Genomic DNA, 27812 nt, shown 5'->3' with positions numbered 1-27812 from the left:
TATAGTAATTTCTGTAAATCATAAATCATTTATTTTGAATTATTTTCTACCCAGTAATTCTTAAAGATAGTGCAGCGCCAAATTGTAAAAGATTAAGTTTTATATTCGTTTAGTCATTACAATTTTTGTTTTCCTCGAATATGCATGAGTAATAATAGTTAAAGTTTATAGTTTGACTTTAATGTCTCTAGTCTAGAAGCCATAGTAGGGCGGAAAAGTTAATTAATATGATTTTAATCTAGATAAGCACCTGCGGCTAACTATTGTTGCCTGCTGAGAGTCTCTGAAGCTCTTAACATTGAAGGTGTGATTCGCAACGCATTGCGTGCTAAGGCGCTTATGAGTAAATCAAAGGCAGAAATTGGCCAGGCGTTTGGCTTGTTGTTGCTGTGGCTGTTCTCGCGGGATTTACGCAGCCGCCAAGTGCATTGTCCTGTTAAGTAGCTGCCGTCTTAATGAGCAATACCCTTAAACAATGACACCTAACCCAATTTGACGGCCATCGCTTGCCAATTCTCGTGGGCAATTTTGGCTCAAGTGCGGCCGTGTTTAATAATTGGCTATATCGAGGCGATATTGTAGAAGCAGCTGTCTAAGGTTCGCACTTAATGAAGCAACCCTTGAACCTAGTGTCATGACTAGTTAGCTCTACATAATTTTAGTTCGATTTATATCTTCACATAAGTTTCATTCACAAAATTTTATATATAATCATTTAAATATTTGCTCGACGAACAGAAAATTATTAAGTTGCAATTATTTATAGAAAATTTCAGGTTTTTCAACGATAATGGCTAAAGCAAGTTTCTTATTTAACATTATTGTAACGCGCCTAGAGCTGAGTAAGCATGAAATCGATGAGCCACAAAATCTATTGGTGAATGTGGACTTTAATAAAAATCAGCTTAAAGTCACATCGAGCCGCATAAACGTGGACCAGTTCGATGTAATGAAAGGCATTAATTGCCAAACAGATCCAGCAGTACTACGTGACTATCTGGAAGCGAATGGTCTGACCGTAATCGTGCGATACAACGGTGTGGTCCTAGGAAAAGGATGTGTCCCCTTCCTCGAAAGTTTTATTAACCAGATTGACTATGATATGGACTATTTGACCTATGCAAGCACCTGCAACCTCTTTGGAAACCACAGCCTTGTGGGCTCTATCGATGTGATGTGTTTGCTGACCATTAAGTGCGAGAGTCAAGATGATTTCGTAGGGTAAGAGGACATATGTCGCTATTATCGATAGGTATTCCAGCACTGATGCCATATTAACCTTCCTAGACCATGCAAAGACGCCTGCGGGAACATTGCGAAGAAGGATATCATGATATTAATGCGCAATCCAGATACCGACGCAATAGCAGACAAATCATATTTGACGGAGGCGGAAGAGCAAGAAAATGACATACAATTGGGGCTGGATCTCAGCCGATATCGCAGCATTAATCAACGTATGAGCCAGTCATCTGAGGATTCAAGCGGAACAGAAGCGTGCTATCTGCTTAGGGCCATGGCCACGGAGTACGCACAAATCATAGATTCGGTGCTTGAGAAAATTACAGAATTATCTTCGTCGTCGCCAGATATAAGTTGTCAAGACGCAGATGACGAGGATCTACAGTATATTAACAATTCCGAACTCACGGATGGCCTTATACCAGCTTCCGTTACTGATCCGGACGAGACGGATATCAAGCCAATACGGTTCTGTCCCATTTGCTGTAACTCTGTGTCCTGGATGCCCAAATACGCTCACTGTCCTCGATGCTGGACCAAGCCTGTGCCACTGGTCGAGATCGATCCGGAGGGATTGCCCACAGCTGACCAAATCATAAAGTCCTATGTCGAGGAGCCTGAAGAAGCCGCCATGAAGAAGCTGTCTGCCACGACAGAAGAAGAGTCTGCTAAGGAGGTCTGTGAACCTCCAGAGAAGGAAGAGCATAAGACGACTAGGCACCGTGAGCGTTGCCAGTGCAAGAGACACAAAATGTGCTCCCACTGTCGTGTTCGCAAAATGTGCGCGCAGCTAATCTCATCAACAGACCAGATAGCTCCACCCAAAACAGATGAAGATGACATGTCGTCCATCAATAATCGTCCACAACTGAGAAATGTATTAATGGAGCTCAATTATCTCTACCGTCAAAGGGACCACAAAGTGCAGAAGTCTCGCACGAAGTCCCAACTCGGTGGGGGTCTAAACACCAAATCATTGTAATATATCGTATTTAATGCAAATATATGTATCTTAATTTATATAAATAGAATTGAAGCGTTTTTTTTTAAGCTTAACTCAGTGAATTTATAATGATGAATAATTTATAATAGGCGATGTCAAGCGAGAAGACATCTATTCTATGATGGCAATTGATGTTTTTGAATAAATTCATGCAATAATAAATTCAATATAAATAAAAAAAATTTTCTTTTTTTTGTATTTTTGTTTATCACCAAAAATTAAACAATAAATTTTAGAGTATATTAAGCACACACCATCCCCCAGAATGCAGTCATACAAAAATAATCGAGCATTATTCCCCAAAACGTTAACGGTAAATGTATTATCATAGTTATGAACGGAGCGCAGACGCATGCTGAGCGTCAAATTAATGCGCAAAATTTAATTAAAATTGAACTTAATTTAGATAAGTGCATGAGGTGAAATAATATCACACACTTCGAGCACGAGAGCAACAAAAATACATATATGTGGTGCGAGTGGTGCGAGTGGAGCGCGTGGTGGCGGCACATTGCGTGCTAAGCGGCTTACAGGCAAATCAAAGGCAGCCGAAGCGATAAATGTGTGGCGCTAAAGCAGGTTAGTGGCTTAGTTCGGAATGCTTTGTTTGGGTCTGTGGGGTTGGTTTTAAGTGCATTCCACACACAACTAGGCAAATATTGTAATAGGCAAAGACTTTAGGCCGAATCTATTCAATGAGAATTTCAATAAAATTGAAAGACGAAACGATATTTTATATTTGGTATTTTGTAAATGAGTTATTCCTGTTTCAATGTCGTATTGCATCTTGCATTAAGAATTCACCCGCCTTAAAAATAGAAATTTATTTTCGTTTGAAGTTTATAGAAATCGAACCGAACAGCATTTTCAGTCATGACAAATTTCTAATTCATTATTGTAGAGTTTTTAACGGGTTTCGGAGTGCCAAATCTTAATTTATAATTTTACTTTTATTTTCTTAGATTCTTTGTAGTTTTTATTTTAATAGTAAATTAAATATGTCGGAACATCAGTCGAAGGTACCGACCTTCCTTTTCGACATTATTGTAACTCGGTTGCAGCTCACCAAGGATAAAGTCGATGATCCATCAAAACTAATTGTTAATCTAAAGTTTAATAATATTCCCATGTCCATAACGCCCAGCCGTATAAACGTGGACAACTTTAAGGCAGGACGTCAGTCAGCAATCACATGTGATCCCGAGATCCTCCGCCAAGGTCTCGAGACGCAAGGAATGCCGATGACTGTGCGTTACAGTGGAATGACTGTGGGAACTGCAACATTAAAGTTTCCCCAATCCTTCATCGATCGCATTCAGGACGGCATGAGCGACCTATTTCATCAGGATTCGTGCACTCTAGTTAAGCGCGATGCAGTGGCTGGCACTTTGGAGGTGTTTTGCAGTCTAATCATCAAGTGTGAGACCCTAATAGAAACAACGGAGTAAGTCAACCTGTAATGTATCCAAAGCATTCGATTGACATTCTACTGGTTCACTTAGACCCTGTAAGAAGAGCTGTGCCAACCTAGGAAAGGCCATAAAGGAGGCAGACATTTTGTTTGTAATTGGCAGGAATGACCCCTGCGATTCGGTATGTGAGCCGTGTGCAGAGCAGATAGATACTGTGGAGGGCGATGAACGACTCCGAATGGATCTGAGTCGCTATCGCGGCGACAATCAGCGGGCAAGTTTGCCGCCTGCGGAGAACTATAAGCTGGAAGCGACCTCCGTGCTGAAGGCTATGACAGATCAATGCGGTCTTGCAATTGACTCCGTTATGAAGAAAGTAAAGCAATTGCCCAAAAACGAGCTTATATTCACAGACTGGAGTGGCCAACAGACGCCGTTCAGGCAAAAGTATGTCGATCGCACAATAAGTGTTCCGCTTGGCGACATTGAAGTGATGGGCATAAAGCCCATTCGCTACTGTCCCGTGTGCCTCACCCCAATGTCCTCTCTGCCCAAATACTCGCCCTGTCCAAAGTGCGACACGAAGGCAATGCCCATGCTTGATCTTATTCCAGAGAAACCTCTGACTGCCGATCAAATCATTAATCAGTGTCTGAGAAAACCCAAAAAACTAGCCGACGACTTTTGCGAAGATCCCTGTGCAGAGCCAGCCAGTGAGGAGAAAGAGGAGTTGTGTACGACAACCTGTACCTGCAAGGGAGGCAAGTATTGCACCCATTGTCGCATCCGCTGTATGTGTGCAGACATTCTGGGTCCCTCGCCTGGCCCCGGGGAGGGGTGTCCCAAAGTGGAGCCAAAGGAAAATGAGGACTTTTGTGTTATTGTTGAGCCCAATCAGCTGTCATGCAGTCCTTACTTGGAACGAGTATTTGCCGAGCTTCGAGATCTTTATAAAAAAAGAGACGAGAATAAGGCTGCTCAATTAAAGAGGCAATGCGCGCAGAATCTATTGCAGCTCAAACTATCCCAGAACAGCTCGCATGTGCTGACCCAAAAGTCATCGACGGGTGCCATCGTGAAGGCGACCGGAAGTCCAACCTTTATGCATCGCCTGCCGCATGGGCCGAAAATTGGCCACAAGACTTGTTTAAGGCAAGATCTCAATGTATCCAGACGCCATGGCTGGGCGTGGCCGTCAACCAAGAAGGCACGCAAATACGGCTGGCGTCCGGGAGCTATTTGTCGCTATGCCGGAGCCGTGATGAGATTTTTCTTATGCTCAGCGGAAAATAATGCATTTAACACCTGTCAGGAAGCGGAGGAGGACGAGAGGAACATACAGCACTCGATTCTTAACATGCGCAAGAAGAATGGCGCAATTTATGTAACTCTACGTGCGGTGAATAGTCCGCACGTGGAGATGAAACCCATTGTGTTCAAGATAGTCAAGAGCGATCTCGCTGTCGCACTCAGGGAGATCAAGAAGAAGCTGAAGCAAAAAGGCTTTCCTAAATGCGTGTGCCACAAGTCCGTCATGATGTGCGTCTGCCGGGACGCCGTGGATAAGAAACATCTCGCACGTGCACTGCAGAAGGAGTGTAAGCTACGAAGAATGGAAAGCTGCATAGATCACTTGATCCTGACGGACACCAGTGAGAGTGAGATGGAGTTTAATTTCGATGTGACACCCCCATTGGCTGTCGGCAAGCCCCAGCTAGCGATTAAGCCACGTACCTTTACATTGAGTACCCAAACAGATGAAAAAGATAAAAAAGTTCCACCACTATATCCAACCGAGCTCGATCCCTATTGGCGTGTCTACGACTGCGCTGCGGGCGATCGGTATACTGGAACAGCTTTTGGTAAGCCCGGGGAGGCTATATTTGAGGATGGACTGTTCGGACACGAAGGCGGTGGACCGCACGGTGCATCAGGTTCGCCCGGGGGCAGACCTAAGCTCCCTGGAATATGGGGCTCTGGCCAAGGTGGGCCTATGCGTGGGGGCGCACGTGGCGGTGCGCTAGGAGGTGGGCGTGGTGGTCCCGGAGGCATGGGTGGACCTGGGGGTATTGGGGGAGGTAGAGGCGCAAAAGATTTTCCAGGCGGTAAAAAGAAACCAGAGCCAACTCCGTTCATCCCTGTACGAATGCCTAAGCGCCACGTTGAAGCTGTTAAACGAGCTATCCAAGCCGAAAAAGATGCAGTTAAGAATGAAATCGCTCGACGGAAGAAGGGTATTGACCTGATGAAGTACTTAATGAAAGATGGCTCTATTCCCACCCCGTGGAATCCGAATGAGCCCAAACCTGAAGTCAAGTCTAAGGTCAAGACGGGTCCAGTTGTTGGGGCAGATGGGTTAACCGATGAGCAGCGCAAACGAAAGGCACTCAACCAGGTTTGCGCACCACCATTTGACAGCTTAGCCAAGCTGGGTAAGGGTATCGATCCGTGCATCAATCAATGCTACTATCCATGTGCTAATCAGTGCTACACTCCATGCGTCCAATATTGCAATCCTTGTCCCTACTATTGTTAAAATAATCAGGCAGATATTTATACTGGGATGCCAGATAAAGTATGCCCATTACTAATCAAATTTAAGCAGTTCATCGGACTAGGTGAATGTGATGAATGTCAAGATATATATATATATAAACAAATTAATAATTTGAGTATAAAGTTTATAAATTTTATCTTACTATTAAGAGAATTCAAAAGTATTTTTATTTTGTGTTTCTAAATGCATCGGACTTCAATATGATAAGGGCATGATTAGAGAATTTTATCGGGACAGCGAACGAAGTCGATAAAGTCATGCACATGTACTTTTTTGGGTAACTGTATTCAAAACTATTAACTTCATCGCAGTAGCATTTTATGTTACACATTTTGCTTTATGTTTGTAACGTCCGAAATCAAATTTTCAAAAATTCTTAGATAATGTAATACTATTTTTATAAAAAAAAAAAAAAAAAAAAACAAAAACAATTTTAAAAACATTTTTAATTAGACGCATTTAGATTCCCGGCTATTAAACAACCGTAAAAACTGCAGTTCCTTCATAAAATAAGATCAGCATCAGAATACCTTTCTAAAATATAAGCAATCAAAATGGATACCCTCAACTTTGTGGTCGACCTCATCGTTACAAACTTGGAGAGTCCCGACATTGAAGATTTCAGTACTGTGCAAATTGCGGCCAAGTTCGGTGGCACAAAAATGAAATTGCCAGCCGACTGCATAAATGTAACCGACTTCAAAACTGGTGCGGGAGTGGATATCGCAGTACCATCGGCAAAGATGCGCAAAAACCTTGAGGACAATGGAATAACGATGGCGGTCTCGTATAGGAATAAGGTCATCGGTACCGGTCAACTAGATGTGCCTCAAGACACCATAGACATGATAGAAGCGGGAATGTCTGATCTGATTTATATAGACACCTGCACCATTGATAGGGAAGGCGTGTATGTTGGCAAGGCAGAAGTCCTATGTCGCATCATCATCAAATGCGATGAAGTGGAAATGGAGTTAGTAGACCTCTGTGTAAAGTGTAAAAGTGTGGCTCCTATATGCATCATGTGTTTTACAGGGAGCAGAAGGTTGCGTGCGTGCGCAATGTAGAAAAAGCGATTAATAAGCAGGACATCCTATTTGTTTTGAGCAATCCGCAGGAATGTCTAGACGTTTGTGATCCTTGCCAGGAAGTTTTGGAGCCAGATGAAGGCGATGAAAGGCTTAATCTAGATCTAGGTCGCTACAGAAGCTCAACGACCAAGGCCCAAAGAGTAACTGCAGCAACTACCACAAGTAAGCCCATTGGTAGCAACGCCTGTTGTCAGCTAAAGGTGAGACTGCGTGGAAATGGTTTAAATCGTCGATTAGTTGTTTTTAGCGCCCCTGAAATTGTGTCTATTTGCAGCAAATGACAAAGGAATGTGAGAAGATGATTGACTCCCTTACCAGTCGCTTTGGTCGGCCAAAGGCTGTAACGTCATTCTGCTGGGGACCAGACGGAAAGGATCTGGGCGGTACTTGCAGTCCCATCAATCAATATCATCAGGATAGTACAATACCAAGTGATTTACGTGGTCCATGCTTCTCCTATATACCAGCACGTGAAGGTTACAGTCCGGACTTTTGCGATCCGACTATGATACCAGCGCAAATCAGTGACATAAATAAGCCATTTATAAAACCACCTCGCTTTTGTCCCATCTGCCTAACCAACATGTCGTGGCTTCCCAGGCTGGCTGACTGTCCCAGATGCGGTGCCAAGGCTATGCCGGTCATTCAGGAACGGCATAGGGAGAAGAAACTCACATCGGAGCAAATAATAAAAGAGATTTTGGGAGAGCCGAAGACTGGCTCCGAAATATGCGAGGATCCTTGCCAAAAAGCGGAAAGGGAGAGAGAGAGGAACGATGAGGGGGAATGCAATAAACAGTGCGAGTGCAAGGGTGGCAAATTTTGTGTCCACTGTCGCATACGTCAGCTCTGTGCAGGCATTTTCAAAGCTGCAAAAAATGAAGTTGAATGCCCTAATGCTACGCCAGGTGCCTCCGAGGACTTTTGTGTGAGAGTGATTGACCCTCAAGAGTGCACGACACATCTGACACACGTGTTCTCTGAGCTGAGGGACTTGTACCGCATGAAAGACATGCAGCGTAGGGCTTATTGTGGACATAAACCGGCTAAAAAGCGGTCAGTCAAGAATAACTATTAATTAGCATTAAACGATTTGGAAAGAACCTAATGAATATGAAGACTCTTGTTTTATAGTGGAGCTCAACACTATATCACTTTCAACGTGCACTCCTTACATAGCCCTCAGTATTTGCTGACCCTTAGTATTTGCTGACCCTCGAGATCGTTGTATAGAAAGAGAAAGAAGAAAACTGCTCCAATGAATAAACATTCATCGCAATATTTATTGGATTTCAAACAGTCTCGGAACCCAGAAATCATTGGCGGGGGCCATGGTGAAAGTGACTGGCAGTCACTTGTGCTGGATATATGATATAGGACTTGTTTTCGATGCCTTAACGCTTCCTACTACGCTCAGTCAAATCTAAATGGAAGACTGGACCTCTTTTAAGGCCAGATGGAACGACCGATGCAGAATGCAACACATAATTGTTGTCATTATTGCTATTCTTGAAAGTTGATGATTTAGAAGGCAACTTAGATACTAATTATAAGTAATAAGACACTTAAAAGAAAACTAAGCATTTGCGTATTGTTTACCTTGCTCGAAAATCTGCGTTCAAATGGATAAATGGGTTTGTATTCAAATTAGGAAAAATACGCATAGTTCGATTTGATTAGAAAAGCTAGCCGCGTAGATAACGACGGCAAGCATTTGTATTATTTTATCATAGTAGCATTTGATTTAGAACGTGTATACATCCGGAGCTTCAGAAATCAGATTTTGAAAAATTCTTAAGTAATGCAATAGTATTGTCTATAAAAAATTAATGTATAAAACACTAAAAAAATTGTAATTAAAATTTAATGTACTAAATACCATTACAAGAGAACCCCCTTCAAAATTTTTGGTTTTAATCAAATAAGCTCAGACACAGAATCTAAAATATCATTATAATCTATAAGCAATCAAGGAAACTGTACAATGGAGAGCATTAACTTTGTGCTCGACATTATCGTAACCCAGTTGGAAAGTCCCGAAATTAAAGATTTCAGTAAAGCGCAAGTAACCGCTAATTTTGGCAATGCAAAAGTGAATCTGTCAGCGAGCAGCATAAATGTAACAGACTTCAAAAGTGGTGCTGGAGTTAATCTCAAAACTTCACCCAAAAAATTTCGTAAGAGTCTTGAGGAATGTGGCATAGTAGTGACGGTCTCGTATAACAATAAGATGATCGGGACCGGCCAAATATCAGTGCCTCAAAAGACAATAGATATGATAGACGCAGGAATGTCAGATTTAATGTATGTGGGCTCTTGCTCAATCGAGAGGGAAGGCGAGTATATTGGCAAGGCAGAAGTGTATTGTCGCCTCATCATTAAATGCGATGAGCTGGCCAAGTGAGTAAACTCGTGTGCAAAGTTTGTTCTTATTGATCTTATATGCGCTATGTATTTAACAGTCAGGAACACACTCCATGCGTGAGTAATGTGGATAAGGCGATTAATAAGCAGGACATCATGTTCGTGTTGAGTGATACCCAGCGATGTCCGAGCTTTTGTGATCCTTGTCAGGATGCCTTGGAGGCAGATGATGGTGATGAGAGGCTGACTCTCGATTTAGGACGTTATCGTAGCCCAACCGGAAAGAGCCAGAGAATATCAGAAATTTTTACACATAAACCAACAGGGTCAAGAGCTTGTTGTGAGCTCAAAGTAAGTCGACGATTTATTTCGTAGCGACTCTGAAATTGAGCTTTGGTTTTGTTGCAGCAAATGGCAAATGAGTGTGAACAGATTGTAGACTCTATTACCGCTCGCGTGGGTCAACCCAAGGATATCAAGCCACCCTGCCGTGTACCAGAAGGCCCAGAACTGGATGGTATTTGTAGTATACCGAGTCAATATTTTCAGGATAGTATAGCACTGGCTGATGCCTATGGTCCATGTTTTTCGTATATACCAGCACGACAAGATGATATTCCCGATTTCTGCGATCCCGCGCTAATACCTGCCCCAATTAGTGACTTAAATAAGCCACTTATTAAACCACCACGCTTTTGTCCCGTCTGTCTGGCCAACATGTCGTGGCTTCCCAAGTTGGCTGCCTGCCCGAAGTGCGGTGCCAAGGCAATGCCGGTGCTTGAGGAACGGCATAAAGAGAAAAAATTGACTCCAGACCAAATAATACAAGAATATTTGGGAAAGACTACCAATGCTGATTTCTGCGAAGATCCCTGCGAAAAAGCGGAAAGGGAGAGGAACGATGAGGGTGAATGCTCGAGAAAGTGCGAGTGCAAGGGTGGAAAATTTTGTGTCCACTGCCGCATACGTCAGCTCTGTGCAGACATTTTTAAAGCTACTAAAAATGAGATGATATGCCCCAAGGTTAAGCCGAAATCCTCCGAAGATTTTTGTGTGAAAGATGAAGACTCTCAAGATTGTAAGCCATATCTAGCGCGTGTGTTCTCCGAACTGAGGGACTTATACGAGATCAAAGACACGCTCCGCAGTAATAATTGTGGAATGAAACAGAATGAAACAGGAGAAACAGACTCGTTGGAAAAAATACCGGTCAGCAAGAGTGTAAAGACTGTGAAAAGTTATAAGCCAATCAAGCGCAAGCCACCAGTTATCAGCGCCCTGCACAAGAATTGCGTGAAATCGGAAGGGGCAGTCGCTCGCAATCGTGGCTGGGCATGGGGCCTACGGGAGGAGGCATGGAAATACGGCTGGCGTCCAGGATTCGTCAAAAAGTCAGTCAAGCGTCTGATGGATTTCTTCTTGCGCTATTCTCCAGATGACACAGCTTTCAATACCTGCACAAATGTAGCAGAGGAAGAAGCAATCAGAAAGGAACAAGAGACACCGACTCTGAACGTATGCAAAAAGAATGGCGAGATCCTAGTCACACTGCAACCCATCAACAATGGAACTGTGCAAATGAAACCGATTGTGTTCAGGGTAGTCAAGAGTGATCTAGCCGTTACTCTTAGCGCCATCAAGAGGAAGCTCAAAGCAAAGGGCTTCCCAAAGTGCACCTGCCACAATACGGTGAGAATGTGTGTCTGCCGGGATCCGATAGCCAAAAAGCATCTCGAAAAGGCAATAGAGAACGAAAGCAAACGTCGTGGAATGGAAAGCTGTGCGAACGAGCTGGTGCTCACCGACACCAGTGAGAGCGATATGGAGTACGACTTTAATGTGTCGCCGCCAGCTGCTTCAGCATCTCCGCGCTCGAAGCGCATCACTATGAACAATGGCACTCAGACAGTCAAGAAGGACTTAGTAGTACCATCAAAGTATCCAACTAAGCTGGGTCCCTATTGGCGACAGTATGATTGTGCGGCGGGCGATCGCTACACCGGCACGGCATTTGGTTCACCGGGTGAGATTGTGTTTGAGGATGGATTCTTCGGTCACGGGGGCGGTGGACCACACGGGGCTTCTGCTGCTCCGGGTGGAAGACCAAAGGTGCCAGGAATTTGGGGCTCCGGCCAGGGGGGTCCTATGACTGGTGGTGGACGCTCCGGCGCAGGCGGAGGAGGCGGACCAGGCGGAAGGGGAGGGCCAGGCGGACCAGGGGGACCAGGCGGACCAGGAGGGCCACTAGCTGCCCTCTTTAAAGACAAATCGTTCCCCGGTAATAAAAATAAGGAAGGCAAGGGTAAGAGCGCCCCAATCCCAGTTCGAATGCCCAAGAAACACTATGAGAAGCTGAAACAGGCTGCTAAGGCTGAAAAAGAGGCAAAACTTAATGAGATAGCCAAAAAGAAGAAGGGCGTTAACCTCATTGATTACTTAATGAAAGATGGCGCTATTAGTAAACCCTGGGACCCGAACAATCCAGTCCCAACGAAAACCGCCAAGGACTTGCTAAAGGAGGAAATAGAAAAGAAGGAAAGACTCCAGGCTGGAGAACGCAAACGACGCGCCCTGCTGGGCACGTGCATACCGCCCCTCGAAAGTATGCCTCGTCTGGGCAGGGGCTACGATCCCTGCCAATGCTACTACAATCCATGCAATCCATGCAATCCTTGCGCAGCCCAGTGTTGCTATCCGTGTTGGTCCTATCAGTAGTAGCACTTAAGTACCAGTAAAATGCCAATGCTCAGTTGTCAGAATAAACTTTTACAATAAACTAGATATCATAATTGCATTTTTCGGTATGTTGCTAATTGTGTACAGTTTGGATTTTCAGATTAATGATGATTTAATGATGGATTAGAATTTGTAGTCAATGAGCTATCAAGAGGAATTTCGTTAAAAGATTAGGGGAGTCTTCTGAAATTGCTTCCCAATCGCAACATTTAGTTTTTACTATACAAATTCGTCGAGCGTAGTTATAGGATCTAAAACGTAATGTTTAATTTTTTTAACAACATCTCTTACTTTGTCACACGAATCACGATTTATTGTTTTACAAACTAAATTATTTTACAAATTTTTAACTTTTGCTCTGGGATTTATTTGCATCTTTTAAGAAATTAACAAGCCCCAATCGCACAAAAGACACCATGAGTGCTAGTAGCTTTGTCTTTGACATTGTCGTCACAAAATTAAATGTGGCCAACATGGCTATTAATGATGGCAGTAAATTGAAAGTGTTGGCAAAAATTTATAATAAAGATATATGCCTATCATCTAGTTGCATCAATGTAAATGATTTTCAAGCTGGTACAGCCACAGAATTCAGAGCGCCGGCAAAAAAGGTACGCGAGGCCCTCATAAGATGTGGCTTGCCCATGGCCCTATATAACGAAGCTGCTTGTGTGGGAAGAGCTCAGATATACTTTCCAGATAGGTACATCGAAAGTATTGAGAGAGGTATGTCTGACCTCATCCACACACAGTCCGTTGAAATCGTGAATCACAATCGAGTTGTGGGCACGCTTGATATTCGCTGCCGTCTCATTATTAAATGCGATGATGAGTAAGTATATTTTTCGAGTATATGGAGTTGGTATTAATGCTCAATACATCCTTGAAGGCCGCTAGACAATAACATTAACATGCAGGATATCATGTTCCTTGTCAGCAATTCGCAGCACGATCCCAATAGTTGCGAGCCTTGTGTAGAGAAATGGGAATCGAGTGATTTCGATAAATGCCTGGACTTGGATTTGCATCGCTATCAGAGCGTTAATACTGATGAAGAAAAGTACTCGAATATTTTTATAAATAACAATAATATTATTGACGCCCTCAGGCCACTTAAGGTTCTAGTTTTTCACATCGGCTTTTATATAACTTTCTGATGCGCAACTCTATTTACAGAAATTGGTAGAGGACTGCAAGAGCATTATTGAATCTATAAATTTGAAAAGTTGTTGCGGTGAATCAGGTTTTAATTCAAGAGACAAAAACTTTCGTGTTATACACGAAGCTCACCGCAGTTCGGACTCAACCTCTGACAAGCTCGTTGATTTCTGTCGTCCAAAGCCGCCAGACATGATCGTCATTAATGAAAATAACCAACAGATAAAGCCCATTCGTTTCTGTCCCCTCTGTCTGAATAATATGTCCTGGCTACCAAAATTCGCCGCATGTCCCAAGTGCGGTGTCAAGCCCATACCGGTCAAAAGTGAGCCTGACGACATGAAGAATCTGACGGCCGATCAAATATTGAAGGATTACCTGGATAAGCCCCAGACTGACAGACTAGATAGGTCTGTTGATCCCAATGAACTGGCAATTGAGGAGGATGTAACCCAACAAGGCCAGTCAAGATGTCGGTGCTCGTGCGAAAACAAACTGTGTGCTCATTGCCGAATACGTAAGCTGTGCTCCGATATCTTTAAATCTTCTGAAGCGTGCATTGAGCAAAAGCCGTCCGACCATTGTGTTAAATCTGAGGACTCTCGTCCACATTTGGCTAAAGTATTTTCCGATCTACGCGATCTCTATAATGTAAAGGACACCAAAGACCTTTCGTTGCTCGATCATCAATGTAAGGAAAGAAAACACAATACAAATTTAGACACCGTTCCTAAACAGGACAAAATCGTATCTGGAGATAGTAAAAAACTTAGTAGCTCAAACATTAGTCACAAGGACAATAGGAATCAGTATGCAACTAAGGGACGACGGACAACTCAGAAGGCCTACGCGAGACAGCAGGCTCTAGTCCCGCGTCGTCACGGCTGGGATTGGCCTTCTACCCAAGAGGCCCGCAAATATGGTTGGAAGCCAGGTGCAATCCTCAGGCCCATCAAAAGGCTCATGGACCACTTCTTGTATTATCTGCCCGCTGAAAAAGCCGATAATATGCGCAAGGAGAAATGGCATGCCAGAGAGGAAATGAAGCATCTCCCTCCGATTCTACAAGTGTGTAAGAAAGGACGCGAAACGTATGTTACTCTGCGAGCAATTAAAGGCGGTAAATTAGAGAAGAGCTCTATTGTATTTAAGATAGTTAAGAGCGATTTTGCTGTGACTTTAAACGACATCAAAAAGAGGCTTAAGGCCCAGGGCTTTCGCAAGTGCACCTGTCACAAGTCGTTGATGATGTGCGTCTGTCGCAGCAACGTTGAAAAAAAGCAACTTGAGGTGGCTCTACAGGATGAGTGCCAGCGTCGAGGCCTAGAAAGCTGTGTGAACGATCTGGTGCTCACAGACACCAGTGACAGTGAAGCAGACTTCGATATTAACGTGTCTCCACCGTCCAGGGCACCGCAGACGCCGGCGATACTGAAGCAACGGACCGTTGAGCATGCTACCCAAATAACTAATATTAATCGAAAGATTCCCCCTAGATATCCAATCAAACAAGGTAAGTACTGGCGTGCCCACGACTGTGCTGCCGGTGGTCGGTACACGGGCACAGTCTTCGGCGCACCAGGAGAGATGGTGTTTGAGGACGGTTTCTTTGGGCACATGGGTGGCGGTCCGCACGGTGTTAATCCATGGAGGAATCGCTTTGGCGCGCGCACAGTTTTTAAAGGTAGACGTTCTGACAATGTATTTAGCCAACAAAACCGTATACCGTTTGCTGGACTGAAAAAACGGGGTAACGAAGCCACGAGCAAAAAGCCAATTCCTGTAAGGTTAACCAAGAAGTTTATGAAAAAAATACCCCCATCGGCTCCAATCCCAGCGAATAAACACATAAATATGTTGGAGTATTTAAAAAATCATAACGTATTTACGAAAGTAAAATCCAAGTCAAGCTCTACAGCTGGCCCAGATGCTCAAGCCGCGGCACAACGTATGCGACGCTCTCAGTTACAGGCTCCCCTGTGTCCCATCGAATTTGCGCCCCGACTCGGAAGGGGCTTTGATCCGTGTGCTGCACAATGCTATCAAAACTATAACCAATGTTATCAGCAATGGTGCTCCCCATGGACTTATTATGGTTGAGGCGAAAAGCTATTTGTATAATATACGAAAATCTGTAAAATATCCAAGTATGCCGCAATGGACTATAAACAGAAGTATTTCATCAATTCAAGAACAATCCATTGTTTTTATTTTAATGTTAACATACTGTTAAAATAATAATACTGTTTAAGAAATTCGAAGCTAATTTTATTTCATCATAGTTGCTTTTTTTTGTATATGTGGTACAGAAATGAACAAATTATTTATTGTTTCAATTGTAATGTTTAAGTGTACACAGTCATCGAAATTTGAATTCTAAAAATTTACAATAAATTTGAAATTTTCGTTTTTATGTTATTTCCTCTAATTTTCCCAGAGTCCAGAAATTGCCCAAAGTGACATATTGAGATCAACTAACATGGCATGCAATTTTGTTTTCGATATTATAGTAAATCAATTCGAGTCACCGTATGTAAGCAATGAGGACCTGAACAGCATTAGTGTAGAGGTCACTTTGCACAATAAAGTAATTAAGATAACTTCGAGTCGAATTAATGTATCAGAATTTGAGTACGGCTCAAGTACAGAATTCGTTGAATCACCAGAGAAGTTGCGTCAAAGTCTGGAATCATGTGGAATGCCGATTATTGTAAAGTGTGCGGGTCAAATTCTAGGCACCGCCCAGATCAGTTTTCCCCAGGATATCATTGACAACATCAACAAGGACATGCCCGAGCTTCAACATATGGATACCTGCTTTATAGGGAAGGGATCGTTAGTTGTTGGTTCCCTAGAGCTGATTTGTCGTCTTGTTATGAAATGCGAAGCTCAGCCAGAGTAAGTCCGGGAGTCTTCCTACTACTCTACTTTATTTGATGTGAAACTTTTCTTTGCAGAATCGATGTCAGTAGTTGCCTTCGTGATATGGACAAAAGCATTAATCCGCAGGATATTTTGTTTATAATGAGCGACTCCCAGCGCAACCCCTACTCTGCTTTGCCTAGTCTAGATGCATGGCAGCCAGATGAGGACGAGTATATAAAATTGGATTTGGGACGCTATCCCGATGTGGAGCCAAGTCAATTTAAGCATGAAGAGATTTTTAAATACGACCTAATGCGCCCCTCCATTTGTGAGGACTTGAGAAAAATGGCAACTCAGTATGGCGAAATAATCGACTCAATTACACAGCTGGCGAGTCAGAAGAGCACATCCCGCCAAACAGCGGGAGCATTGAAAAGTCCCTGTGGAACACCGTGCTGCTACCCATACTCAACAGCGACCCCCAGTCCCATAGATCTAGCCTTGTCGAACTTGTCATCGAGCCAGTACTCTCCATATAATTACAGCAGCAACATGTGTGCAGCTGCACCACCCAGTGCAATCAACTCACAGCCTAATTACGAGCTGCGCTTCTGTCCTGTGTGCCAGAATAATATGTCGTGGCTGCCGAAATACGCCAACTGTCCCAAGTGCGGAATTAAACAGATACCAATCGTTAAAGAGCGCAAGCCCAGGCGAATGACAGCTGATGAAATACTGAACGATTATCTGGGCAAGCCCCCGCCCACCCTCGACGACTTGTGTAGGCTTCCATCCAACGCGTCGTCCAAGGAAAAGTCATCCAAGTCCACGTGCCGCTGCACATGCAAGAATGGCAAGCTCTGTGCCAACTGTCGATTGCGCAAACAGTATCCGGACATTATGCAGCCCAGGTCAACAGATGTCCCAATGCCATCTGAGGAGGACACCGATTCGGATCCCGAGCATTATTGTTTAGATACGAAGAAGTCTTCGGAATACCGTCCGTTTCTATCACGCGTCTTCTCTGAGCTGCGCCAGATGTATGACATTGATGTGGGAAAGCAGCCGAACGAGGAGACTTGTGCTCAGCCGGAGAAGGAGAAGGGAAAGGAAGTTGCTCCAGTAGAGCATGTCCGAGAAGTAGAAAAAGTAGCCAAGCCCATGGCTAAGAAAAGAACCCCACCAAATAACATTAGTGGCAAGAGTCGAAAGCGAAAATCGAATAAAAGTAAAACTCACAGACATTGCGTGAAGTCTAAACGACCCGTCGCGCGCCGCCACGGCTGGGCTTGGTCATCCAGCAAGGAGGCACGCAAATATGGCTGGCGACCCGGCGCCATACTCAAGTCAATAAGAAAACTGATGAATTTCTTTTTATATGGCTCGGCAAGAAGATCCACACGTAAAACGTGCATGGATGTGCTGAGAAGCCACGAGGAAAATGAATGTGGGCCCACAGTGCTCAACTTGGCCAAGAAGAACGGCGAAATCACCATTACGTTGCGGCCCAATTGCAACAGCCATGTGCAGATGCAGCCCATTGTCTTCAGGGTGGTCAAAAGTGATCTTGCCGTCGCACTCAGCGAGATAAAAAAGAAGCTGAGGGCTAAAGGCTTCAGCGAGTGCAGCTGCCGCAATTCGGTGATGATGTGCGTCTGTCGCGATGTCGTGGAGAAAAAATACCTGGAGCAGGCGATACAGAGCGAATGCAGGCGACGTGGCATGGAGAGCTGCGTGGATCAGCTTGTGATGGCGGACAGCAGCGACAGCGAGGCGGAGTTCGATATAGATGTGAATACGCCAGCAGGCGTGGCTAAGTCGCCTTCGCCTAAGCCATCTACAGTTAATTTCGGTATGCAGACAGCCACCAAGCCTGTGCCAGAGCCGAAACCCTTTCCTATCAAGTACTCGCCCTACTGGCGCTTCTACAACTGTGCTGCCGGTGATCGATTTGCAAACACGGCGTTTGGCGACTATGGCGAAATCGTGTTTGAAGATGGGCTCTTTGGATATAAAGAGGGGGGTCCACATGGAGTGCCTCCTGGTGCCCAGCCGAAAAATGCAGCCATTTGGGGGCCGGCACCTGGTGGACCAATGTGCGGTGGTCGGGGCATTCCGGGCGGAAAATCATTTCCGGGTATTCCGAAAGCACCACCAGTCAAAAGCGATCCAATTCCTGTCAGAATGACAAAGCGTTACTATAGGGCTCGCGAAATAGCCGCCCAAGAAGCCAAGATCGCACAGGCTGAAATGGCTAAGAAAAAGACAGCTGAAATGATGAAGTACATGATGAGTAAGGGCGCCAAGTCGAAGACACAGAGACCCAAAGCCAAAGCGTAGCAGCTGTGTAGCTGGTATAGAATTTTATATATTTAAATATTTATATTTATTTTAATTTTTTTTTTTTTAATCAAGCCACCATTTGATTTAAAAATTTTGACAATAAAATATTAAGAGACTACAGTTTTATTGTGTTTCAATTGAGCTTTGCGCACAGATCAGATTTAGCTAGCTGTTCGATATTAAAATTATTTGTTTGAATAAATTTGGATGAGCAAGTGAAAGATGGACACGGCGGCGTGTACTTATATGCTCGATGTCATTGTCACCTATTTAAAGACAACAGAAATCAAGATCGAAGATCCCAAGAAGTTGCAAGTTGATGTTTGCTTTGATAACAAGCCGCTGCAGATAACATCGAGTCGGATTAATGTGAAGGACTTCAAGGGCGAGTCATCCTTTGAGTTTAGCAGCAATGCAGAAATCTTGCGGCAGAATGTAGCAGCGTATGGCATGCCAGTGATCGTCAAATACAATGGCAAGGTTATCGGGCTGGGAAACATCGGATTTCCTCCCGTTTTCATTGATCGCATAGATGCGAACATGAATGATATATTGTGCGCTAGCAGCTGTAGGTTTCAGCTGGCGGGCAAAGTTGCCGGCACTCTTGAGGTACTCTGTCGCCTCTATATGAAATGTACGGATACATCAAGGTATGCAGCTTTCTAGTCAGATTCACAAATCAATGAACTAATTTGCTTAATCGTGTTTCGTCTCAGGCCGCGCGAACCGGACTGTAGCCAAACTGCAAAGAATAGCATTCACCCGCAGGACATTATGTTCCTTATGGGAGATGTGCTCCACTGCCCCAAGGCCAGCGATATTTGCCCAGATATACTGCCGCCAGATGACAACAAGCTACGATTCGAATTGGAGTCATACCAAAGTGCAGGGCCAAAAACTGATCCCCTTCGGCCCTTGGAACCTTTGCTGAATAAACCCGTAACTAGTGGCGCCACTTGTGGCATAAAGGTTGCTACACATAAAACATTTGGAAAAGCTCGCCTCTTAGATTTTGCTTCTATTCACAGACTTTGGGCCGCAGACCTGAGCGATTTACCGACATAGTCGCAAGGGGAGGAAACGAATTTCATCCATTCAAGCTGTCTGCCCGCAAATCCATTGGACGAAGCAGCAATGCAGTTAGCTTTCTGTCGGACAGTCGTAGCACCCCAAATATTCACTACTCTGTAAACGATCCAGTCAGCGCGGTCAGCAACAATAATTTGTATGGCCCGCGGCTAGTCCCAATGGAAGTGGACGTGGAAGTGGATGTGGAAGATATGCAAAATGCAGACATAAAGGGCACACGCTTCTGCCCCATCTGCCTGACCAACATGTCGTGGCTGCCCAAGTTTGCGGCATGTGTGAAGTGCGGTGCTAAGCCTGTGCCAGTTATCGAGGAGCGCCACAAAGAGAAGACGCCAACGGCTGACGAAATCTTAAAGGATTTACTGGGCAAGCCGCCAAAAACTATTGAAGACTACTGCAGTAAGCCACCCGCCACAGTCGTGGTTGAGGAAAAAGATCTAAAGCCCGCATGTCGGTGCACTTGCCAGAACGGAAGAACCTGTGCCCACTGCCGAATACGTAAGCTCTGCGCCGATATTTTCCATGAGGATGAGAAGCCCGTTGCTTGCCTCGACGTGAAAGAGCACACGATCGAGGACATTTACATGGAAAATAAGACGATAGAGAAGTGCGGCCCACATCTGACGCGGGTATTCTCCGAGCTCCGCGATCTATACGACATCAATGCAACTAAGCTCTCGGAAGAGCTTAAAGACAAATGCGATCCAGTGGCATGCAAACCAAAGGACAACAACTTGAATGCGAGTGCCAAGCCCAAATTGAAAACTAAACCATTGGTAAAAGTCGAGAAAACCGTATCAACAACTGCCTTGCAAAAGCGATTGCCCGTCAAAATCGGCCATAAATTCTGTACTCAGCTGCCCGGCAACGTGCCGCCAAATCACGGATGGGCCTGGATCAAGAGCGACGAGACCCGCAAGTACGGCTGGCAGCCAGGCTTCGTGCGCAAGTCCATCAAACGGATTATGAAATTCTTTTTGCAATACCTGCCCGAGCGCAATGCATTCAACAGGTGCCTGAGCGTGGCAAAGAAACAGAATGAGAATGAACACAACTTGCCCACTCTCCGCGTATACAAGAAGAGTGGCGAAATCTTCATAACGCTGCGCGCTGCCAACAACACGGAAGCTGAAGTAAAACCGATTGTGTTCAAGATTGTTAAGAGCGACCTAGCCGCCGCTCTAAGCGACATCAAGAAGAAGCTTAAGGCCAAGGGCTATCGCAAGTGCACCTGTCACAATACGCTGATGATGTGCGTCTGTCGCAGCGTCTGCGAGAAAAAGAAACTCGAGGGAGCTCTGCAAAAGGAGTGCACACGTCGCGGCATAGAAAGCTGTGCGAATCATCTCGTGCTAACAGACACCAGCGACAGCGAAATGGAGTTTGACATTAATGTGACGGCGCCGACTCCAGAGGCGAATCTGAAACCGCCGACCGTTAATAATGCCACCCAGGTGAAGAATGTTAGTCTATGCATCCCACCCAGATATCCCCTCAAGCAAAATCCCTACCGGCGTGTCTATGACTGTGCTACCAGTGGCCGATACACGGGCACAGTCTTCGGCAGACCGGCAGCGGTAGTGCTTGAGGACGGGGTCTTTGGACAAATGGGTGGCGGTCTGTACAAAGGGAATACTACTCCGGGGAGCACCAGCAGTGGTTCTCTCCAATGTGATTATAAAACCAATGAGTATATGGGTCGTGCTCAACCCCCTGAACGAAAGCTGATCAAAAGTATGTTTGTCCCAGCCTTTAAGGGTCGTCTTCTCAACGACGGACGCCTTACTGGCGGGATGGCTGTTCAGCTAATACCTGGATTAAACAAGCAGCCGGCTAACGGGGAATGCGATTCTAAGTGCATGCCAAAAGCAGTGCCCAAGCGGTTGGCAATGAAAACCGAAAATAACGTCAACTCCCAGACTGCAGATAAGGAAAACGAAATAGCAAAGAGAAAACTGAATAGGGACATGCATTATTTGAAGAAAAGCGGCTCCTTTACTAAGCCAAAGCCTCTACTCAGCCAGGATGGCCTGACCGACTTACAGAAGAGACAACGCGTTTTCTTGCAAATTTCCTCACCTCCCATCGAGCTGGCCAATCGTAAGGACATCGAGCGCCAGAATACGCGTACCACCAAATGTTTATGTACTAGTTTTAACAATTTCTAAACATAAATTATTGTATAAGTAAATGCAATGTATATGTAATCAAACGTCATTATTAATCAGTTTATATTGTTATTTGTGTGATGGCCTCAGAGCTTTAGATTAATAACCTTTTATTTCAGATTTGAGTATTGCGTCTAAGTGTTTCCTCCAAGTATTTCTTCTAAGTATTTTTTCTAAGTATATCATCTAAGTAATTTCTGCAAGTATTTCCTCCACGTCTTTCCTCTAAGTATTTTTCCTAGTCATTTCTCCAAGTGCTTCTTCTTTCTGCGTCTTTAATGGTCACACACTTCACTTTACTTTACTTTACTGCACTGCACTGCACGAATTCAGGCCTGGCCGACTGAAGAAATGCTGCAGCTGCTGCCCTTTATATACGACGACTTTCACACAAAATAATACTGCTGCATACATATAGACATCTTAAATGAATAGACATCTTCTGAATTACCAGCGTAAAGTCACACAATAAACATCTTTAGCTATTTAGGATTCAGCATGGTAAAACAATTGAGTTCATTTCATTTTAAAATTTGAATACATATTATGTATATTATGGCATTTGTGTAAGCCATCAACACAAAATCATAGAGACCTTTGGTGTATCAGCATAGCATTCTGTTTCATTATTATTCATTTAAAATTTGCTGTGCCTTAAATTCAATATTTTTTGAAAATTGACATTAAATTTTTTTTACCATTTTGCTCTTTCGCACACTTTTAAATAAAAAAAATGGCTAACTGTACTTTTGGCTTTAATGCAGTGCTGACTAGCATTGAGTTAAATAATCCAGATTTTCAGGATCTCCAAAAAGTACAAGTTGAGGTCAATTTTTGTAATGCTTTTATAACAATAAGTCAAAGTGGCTTCAATGTGCCCGAGCTCATGCCCGAGTATAGCACGGATGTCATCATAGACCCGACCGTTCTCCGGCAGACTATCGAGGAATGCGGAGTACCCATATCAGTAAGGTATGAAGACTTTCTAGTGGGTATGGGAGCTGTTCGCTTTCGTCCAGAAGACTTGGAGGGGATAGGGGACAGCATGAAGCAATTGGTCCTCACAGAGTCCTGTACGGTTGATCGCGACGGCAAAGTTGTTGGCAGAGTAGAAATGCTATGCTCTCTACAGCTGAAATGTGTCGACGAGGAAAAGTGAGTAAACGAGTTTGCTTAAAAGTGAAGAGCTTCTATTCCTGTTTTATCATTTGCCAGGGGGAAGGAGAGCACGTGCCAGCTATTCAAGGACAAAACTATCAACGAAAAGGATATCCTATTTATTATGAGCGAGTCCCAGCAGTGCACCGATCCCTGCCTGGGTGCATTGGACAGTGTTGAGGACTCTGAATATCTCAAATTTGGCACTCAGAGTTTCGCAAACGAGAATATTAAATGCAAGCCGCCTGCACCTAAGTTTCTTCATAATCCAGTTGGTAATGCTATCTGTTGTGAAGTGAAGGTAACTATGAATATAGTAGACCTCCAGCAGACGACGCTTAACGATACTTCTGTGTATATAGGAAATGGCTCAGGACTGTAACGATACTGTTGACGCAATTACGATCAGCTTGGATCATAACAAGAAATTACGACCGCCTTGCCGAGGACCTCCTGACCCACTCGGCCATCCTTGCACTTTGAATATGCACTACAATTCCTGTAGAATGCCTCTCGAGGAGAGTAATCTCCGGCTTCCATATTTCACGCGCATACCACCGCTAGATCCGGAAGACTACAATACACTAAGTGAAAGGAAAAATGAACTTCTGAAGGAAAAACGTTTCTGTCCCATTTGCCTCACCAATTTGACGTGGCTTCCCATATTGGCTGCCTGTCCTAAGTGCGGCCTAAAGCCGATGCTATTGCCTCAAAAACCCAATTTAAAAGTACCCGACGACGATCTGATTTATAGTAATTTAATTATACCACCAGAAGAAACGCCACTAGCTGAGGAGCAGCCGAGGAAATGTCGGTGCACTTGCAGGGCCGGCAAATTGTGCCCCTTTTGTCGAGTTCGCGAAAAGGTGGCCGACTTTTATGACATTGAGAAGCCACCTAGGGAGTCTCTTGTATACGAGGATTCCGATCAGGAAGTGTCTGAGGTGGGCGTCAAAGAAATAGACTCTCGTCCATTTCTATCGCGCGTATTCTCCGAAATACGTGACTTAAATAATATCAAGGATATCAAACCTTTCGACGTGCTCCAGAAGGAGTGCGCGAGGAAAGAGAAAGCGGAAAGAATGCAAGCCGGACGACTGCAAGCTGGTACCTGTGGAAAGGATGAGAAGAAGCCAGCAGCCGCTCCCAGCGAGCGTAAAGCTCCGATCAAACGCAGATCCTCCAAACCCCATCGAAGAATTTCGCCTTCCCACAAGAAATGCGCGAACCGCGTGCCCTCTATTCCGGCGAATCACGGCTGGAACTGGTACGCCAGCGAGGAGGCACTCAAGCATGGCTGGCAGCCAGGACTCGTGCGCAAGCCGATAAAAAGAATTATGAAATTCTTCTTGCAGGGCTCACCTGAGAAATTGGCCGCTGAGAAGTGCAAGGAACTAATGGAGCTAGAGAAGAAAGACCAGCCGCCCATCCTCAATTTACGCAAGAAGAACGGCGAAATCTTCATCACTTTGCGTGCTCTCGATAATCCGAATGTGACCATGAAGCCGATTGTCTTCAAGGTGGTCAAAAGTGATCTGGGCGTGGCTCTAAGTCAGATCAAGAAGAAGTTCAAAGCCAAGGGATTCCGCAAGTGCACCTGTCACAAGCCCTTGATGATGTGCGTATGCCGTGATATCTTCGAGAAGAAGTGCCTGGAGGCCGCGCTGCAGAAGGAGTGCAAGCGTCGGCATATGGAAAGCTGTGTCGCTCAGTTGGTGCTGACAGACACCAGCGACAGTGAGATGGAATTCGACTTTGATGTGTCACCGCCAGCGGCATCGCCGCAGAAACACGTCAAGCCCAAGACGCATAACCATGAAACGCAGACGGTCGCGGCTGACTTGAAAGTAGCTCCGAAATATCCAACGGTAATCGATCCCTATTGGCGAGTCTACGACTGTGCTGCAGGCGATCGGTACACCGGCACAGCATTTGGCAAGCCTGGTGAGCCTGTGTTTGAGGATGGCCTTTTTGGCCATGGAGGTGGTGGACCACACGGGGCCTCTGCGGCTCCGGGTGGAAGACCGAAGCCACCCGGCATATGGGGCTCCGGTCAGGGCGGGCCCATGCGTGGTGGCGCCGGTGGTGGTAGAGGTGGTGGCGGAAGAGGCGGTGCTGGTGGTGGCATGGGTGGTGGCATGGGTGGAGGCGCTGGTGGAATAGGAGCACTATTCGACAAATCATTCCCCGGCCTTAAGAAGAAAGGAACTGGGAAATCCGCACCCATCCCTGTTCGCATGCGTGATAAAGATATTAAAGCAGTTAAAGATGCTAAGCAAGCGGCTAAGGATGCGATTAAAAATGAGATTGCACGGAAAAAGAAGGGTATCGATCTTATTCAGTATTTGAGAGAAGATGGCGCCCTGCCTAAGCCTTGGGATCCAAACAATCCTCAGCCAAAGAACCCGAAGCCGATCCCGCCCGTCGTGGCACCCGATGGACTCACTTACGAGGAACACAAGAAGCAACTCATGAACTCGATGATTATGCCGCCGCTCGAGACAATGCCCCGGCTGGGCAGAGGCTACGACCCCTGCCAATACTACAATTCCTGTATGACCCCGTGCTGCTATCCGTGCTGCTACTGCCCGTATTAGGGCTAATCAAGATGAGAAACTAACGCACGTCCCCATCAGCAACACCAACCATACATTTGTGGCTCATTTGTATTCAGCGCCGATTTATGTAAGCAGTTTAAGCCTCATTTGGTGCAGCTATAACTGCACTACGTGGGGACGTCACACACTCGCCCTGCATATGGTGCATCAGCTGGAAGTGCATCTAAAGACGGTGTATCTGGATATAGGGACGAGGCCCTAAATACAACAGTTAGCCCTCCACGTGATGAGACAAATTCGTTGATCTCGACGTCCATGTCCTCTTTGCCTATCTGGCAATATTTCATCTTTTAATAGTTTTCATAAAGAATGACTCGACGTTGCAGCGGTGCTGTTGAAAATGTTATCTAAGCCGAAAAGTATCGCGGCAAATGAATCAAGTTTAATTTTACATTTGGATAACCAAATTTTCACCATTTTTTATGTAACAGACGACAAATTTTTATACATTTAATAATAAAAGTTTTTTCGGATGCAACTCATTTAACAGGGCATAATCAATCGAATGAATGCGGAATGAAATATCTTTGGTAAGTCATTTCATAGATTTTCAATGTCTCGTATTGATTTCTTCCGATAATAATCGAAAATACAGTAATATATATTATTTGTTAAATATATACTTTACAAGAAACATATTGATTAAGCCCATGAAATTAAGAAGACTAAGGCTACCAGGCTCATATATTAACTACAAATTGTACACATGCTTAGCATTGCGAATATGTAAAGCGTAAGCAGCTTAGGCTGCATTCTTGATTAGCATTCCATCAATGTGTTCCGCTACTCACAATTCGTATACTGAAACAAGAACAATAATCAATTATAAGTAGGCACTCGGACTATTGCTGTTTCAATGTGTGGCTTTCTCAAACGGAGGCTGGTATTTGATTGGATAACCAGAGCTAGGAGCAGTATAAAGCTTTTAATGAGAAGTTGAGTTGCGTAAATTAGACTCTGCAATCAAGCCTGCTTAATAACCCGCGCTCTAATGCGGAAAAAGGAAAAATCTGAATAACAAAGAGTTCTCTAATCGCAAGTATGCAAATATGAGATACCCTTAATCAGTTGCCTCTACGCTTATGAGCCTTTTAGCCCAAGCTTCCTTTCATACACACAAATATTTAACCACGCTCGCCGAAGGCACTTTACACTTTACTTTTATATACTCCTTAATTCTTCTCATTTCCCTAGAATTATTCTAAATTTCTGTGCATATATTTGAATTATTTATTTATTATTTTTTACCTATGTTGTAATGTGTGAAATGTTAAAGCGCTTGAAATATGCTCAATTCATTTTAAAGAAGCTTGAAGCCATTTTTTAAATTTCAGCTCACATTTACATTAAATAACACAGAAGGACTGACAGACAGACATTCTTAGACAGACCTAGCTGCAGAGCCTGAAGCCAAATATGTATATACATTCGCATAATGGCAATATATACCTGTTCACGCATTTGCAATACTTTGAGGGCATAAACAGGTGAGGCTGAAGGAGTGCGACCCAAAAAGGTATCAAATTTACGCAAATACAAAATTTTAATTAAAGACATTACGGCAATTAAGCAAAAAGTCGCAGGGAAACAAAGTGACTATGAACGAAAGCTTAAGTCTATAGCAAATACCTGCTGGCAGAAATTGTAAGCAAGAAGAAGAATTATTCAAGTGGTCAGCGGGGGAGCGTGACCCTCCCTCTCTCACTCTATCACACCATGCCCTAGGGATATTTGCGATAGAAAATAAATCATTTTGATAAATAAATATAAGTTTACCTACTAAATTATTCACATTCATGCGAAAATATTATTTTTCCAATATTCAACTCTTCTCGATTTTGTTTGTTTGCAAAAATTATGGTTAGACGCCTGCGATATTCGTAATATTCATACAATACATAAATATTTCAACAAAAATCCTTACACCTTGTATTCTGTAAATATTTATGCTTTGTGCATAATAAACATGAAATGTAAATTTTTAATGACTCAACGACACACAATACCA

At 44.2% G+C, this 27812-nt stretch overlaps 8 protein-coding genes across 9 annotated transcripts; all 8 read left to right on the top strand.

Annotated features, from left to right (window-relative positions):
* Positions 1 to 640: 640 nt before the first annotated feature.
* Positions 641 to 2273, top strand: LOC6573411. The gene is made up of 2 exons (XM_001999456.4): positions 641 to 1221; positions 1288 to 2273. Exons 1-2 carry the CDS (start codon positions 791 to 793, stop codon positions 2222 to 2224), a joined length of 1368 nt encoding a protein of 455 aa, XP_001999492.1. The 5' UTR covers positions 641 to 790; the 3' UTR covers positions 2225 to 2273.
* Positions 2274 to 3123: 850 nt separating this feature from the next.
* On the top strand, positions 3124 to 6367 carry LOC6573412. The gene is made up of 2 exons (XM_001999457.4): positions 3124 to 3689; positions 3748 to 6367. Exons 1-2 carry the CDS (start codon positions 3244 to 3246, stop codon positions 6191 to 6193), a joined length of 2892 nt encoding a protein of 963 aa, XP_001999493.1. The 5' UTR covers positions 3124 to 3243; the 3' UTR covers positions 6194 to 6367.
* Positions 6368 to 6521: 154 nt separating this feature from the next.
* On the top strand, positions 6522 to 8885 carry LOC6573413. Of its 2 annotated transcripts, none has more exons than XM_015166914.3 (3): positions 6522 to 7187; positions 7250 to 7505; positions 7553 to 7632. In XM_015166914.3, exons 1-3 carry the CDS (start codon positions 6769 to 6771, stop codon positions 7559 to 7561), a joined length of 684 nt encoding a protein of 227 aa, XP_015022400.1. In that variant the 5' UTR covers positions 6522 to 6768; the 3' UTR covers positions 7562 to 7632. The 2 variants fall into 2 exon arrangements, with proteins under 2 accessions (XP_015022400.1, XP_001999494.1); XM_001999458.4 differs by having other exon boundaries at positions 6525 to 7187; positions 7580 to 8885.
* A 95-nt stretch (positions 8886 to 8980) lies between these two features.
* LOC6573414 lies at positions 8981 to 12463 on the top strand. The gene is made up of 3 exons (XM_001999459.4): positions 8981 to 9705; positions 9768 to 10020; positions 10078 to 12463. Exons 1-3 carry the CDS (start codon positions 9290 to 9292, stop codon positions 12382 to 12384), a joined length of 2976 nt encoding a protein of 991 aa, XP_001999495.1. The 5' UTR covers positions 8981 to 9289; the 3' UTR covers positions 12385 to 12463.
* A 193-nt stretch (positions 12464 to 12656) lies between these two features.
* On the top strand, positions 12657 to 15818 carry LOC26527429. The gene is made up of 3 exons (XM_015166915.3): positions 12657 to 13237; positions 13295 to 13523; positions 13582 to 15818. The coding sequence occupies exons 1-3, from the start codon at positions 12822 to 12824 to the stop codon at positions 15661 to 15663; spliced, it is 2727 nt and encodes a 908-aa protein (XP_015022401.1). The 5' UTR covers positions 12657 to 12821; the 3' UTR covers positions 15664 to 15818.
* A 57-nt stretch (positions 15819 to 15875) lies between these two features.
* LOC6573415 lies at positions 15876 to 18854 on the top strand. The gene is made up of 2 exons (XM_001999460.4): positions 15876 to 16461; positions 16521 to 18854. Exons 1-2 carry the CDS (start codon positions 16043 to 16045, stop codon positions 18766 to 18768), a joined length of 2667 nt encoding a protein of 888 aa, XP_001999496.2. The 5' UTR covers positions 15876 to 16042; the 3' UTR covers positions 18769 to 18854.
* Positions 18855 to 18890: 36 nt separating this feature from the next.
* Positions 18891 to 22077, top strand: LOC6573416. Its single transcript, XM_001999461.4, has 3 exons — positions 18891 to 19421; positions 19488 to 19740; positions 19800 to 22077. Exons 1-3 carry the CDS (start codon positions 18994 to 18996, stop codon positions 22026 to 22028), a joined length of 2910 nt encoding a protein of 969 aa, XP_001999497.2. The 5' UTR covers positions 18891 to 18993; the 3' UTR covers positions 22029 to 22077.
* A 534-nt stretch (positions 22078 to 22611) lies between these two features.
* Positions 22612 to 26286, top strand: LOC26528623. The gene is made up of 3 exons (XM_015166916.3): positions 22612 to 23183; positions 23244 to 23487; positions 23549 to 26286. The coding sequence occupies exons 1-3, from the start codon at positions 22762 to 22764 to the stop codon at positions 25781 to 25783; spliced, it is 2901 nt and encodes a 966-aa protein (XP_015022402.1). The 5' UTR covers positions 22612 to 22761; the 3' UTR covers positions 25784 to 26286.
* The last annotated feature ends 1526 nt before the right edge of the window (positions 26287 to 27812 follow it).

Source organism: Drosophila mojavensis, unplaced genomic scaffold, assembly GCF_018153725.1.
Source record: "Drosophila mojavensis isolate 15081-1352.22 unplaced genomic scaffold, ASM1815372v1 contig_16, whole genome shotgun sequence".
NCBI classification, from domain to species: domain Eukaryota; kingdom Metazoa; phylum Arthropoda; class Insecta; order Diptera; family Drosophilidae; genus Drosophila; species Drosophila mojavensis.
The sequence above is the reverse complement of the archived record's forward strand: the minus strand, read 5'-3'. Positions and strand labels throughout refer to the sequence as shown.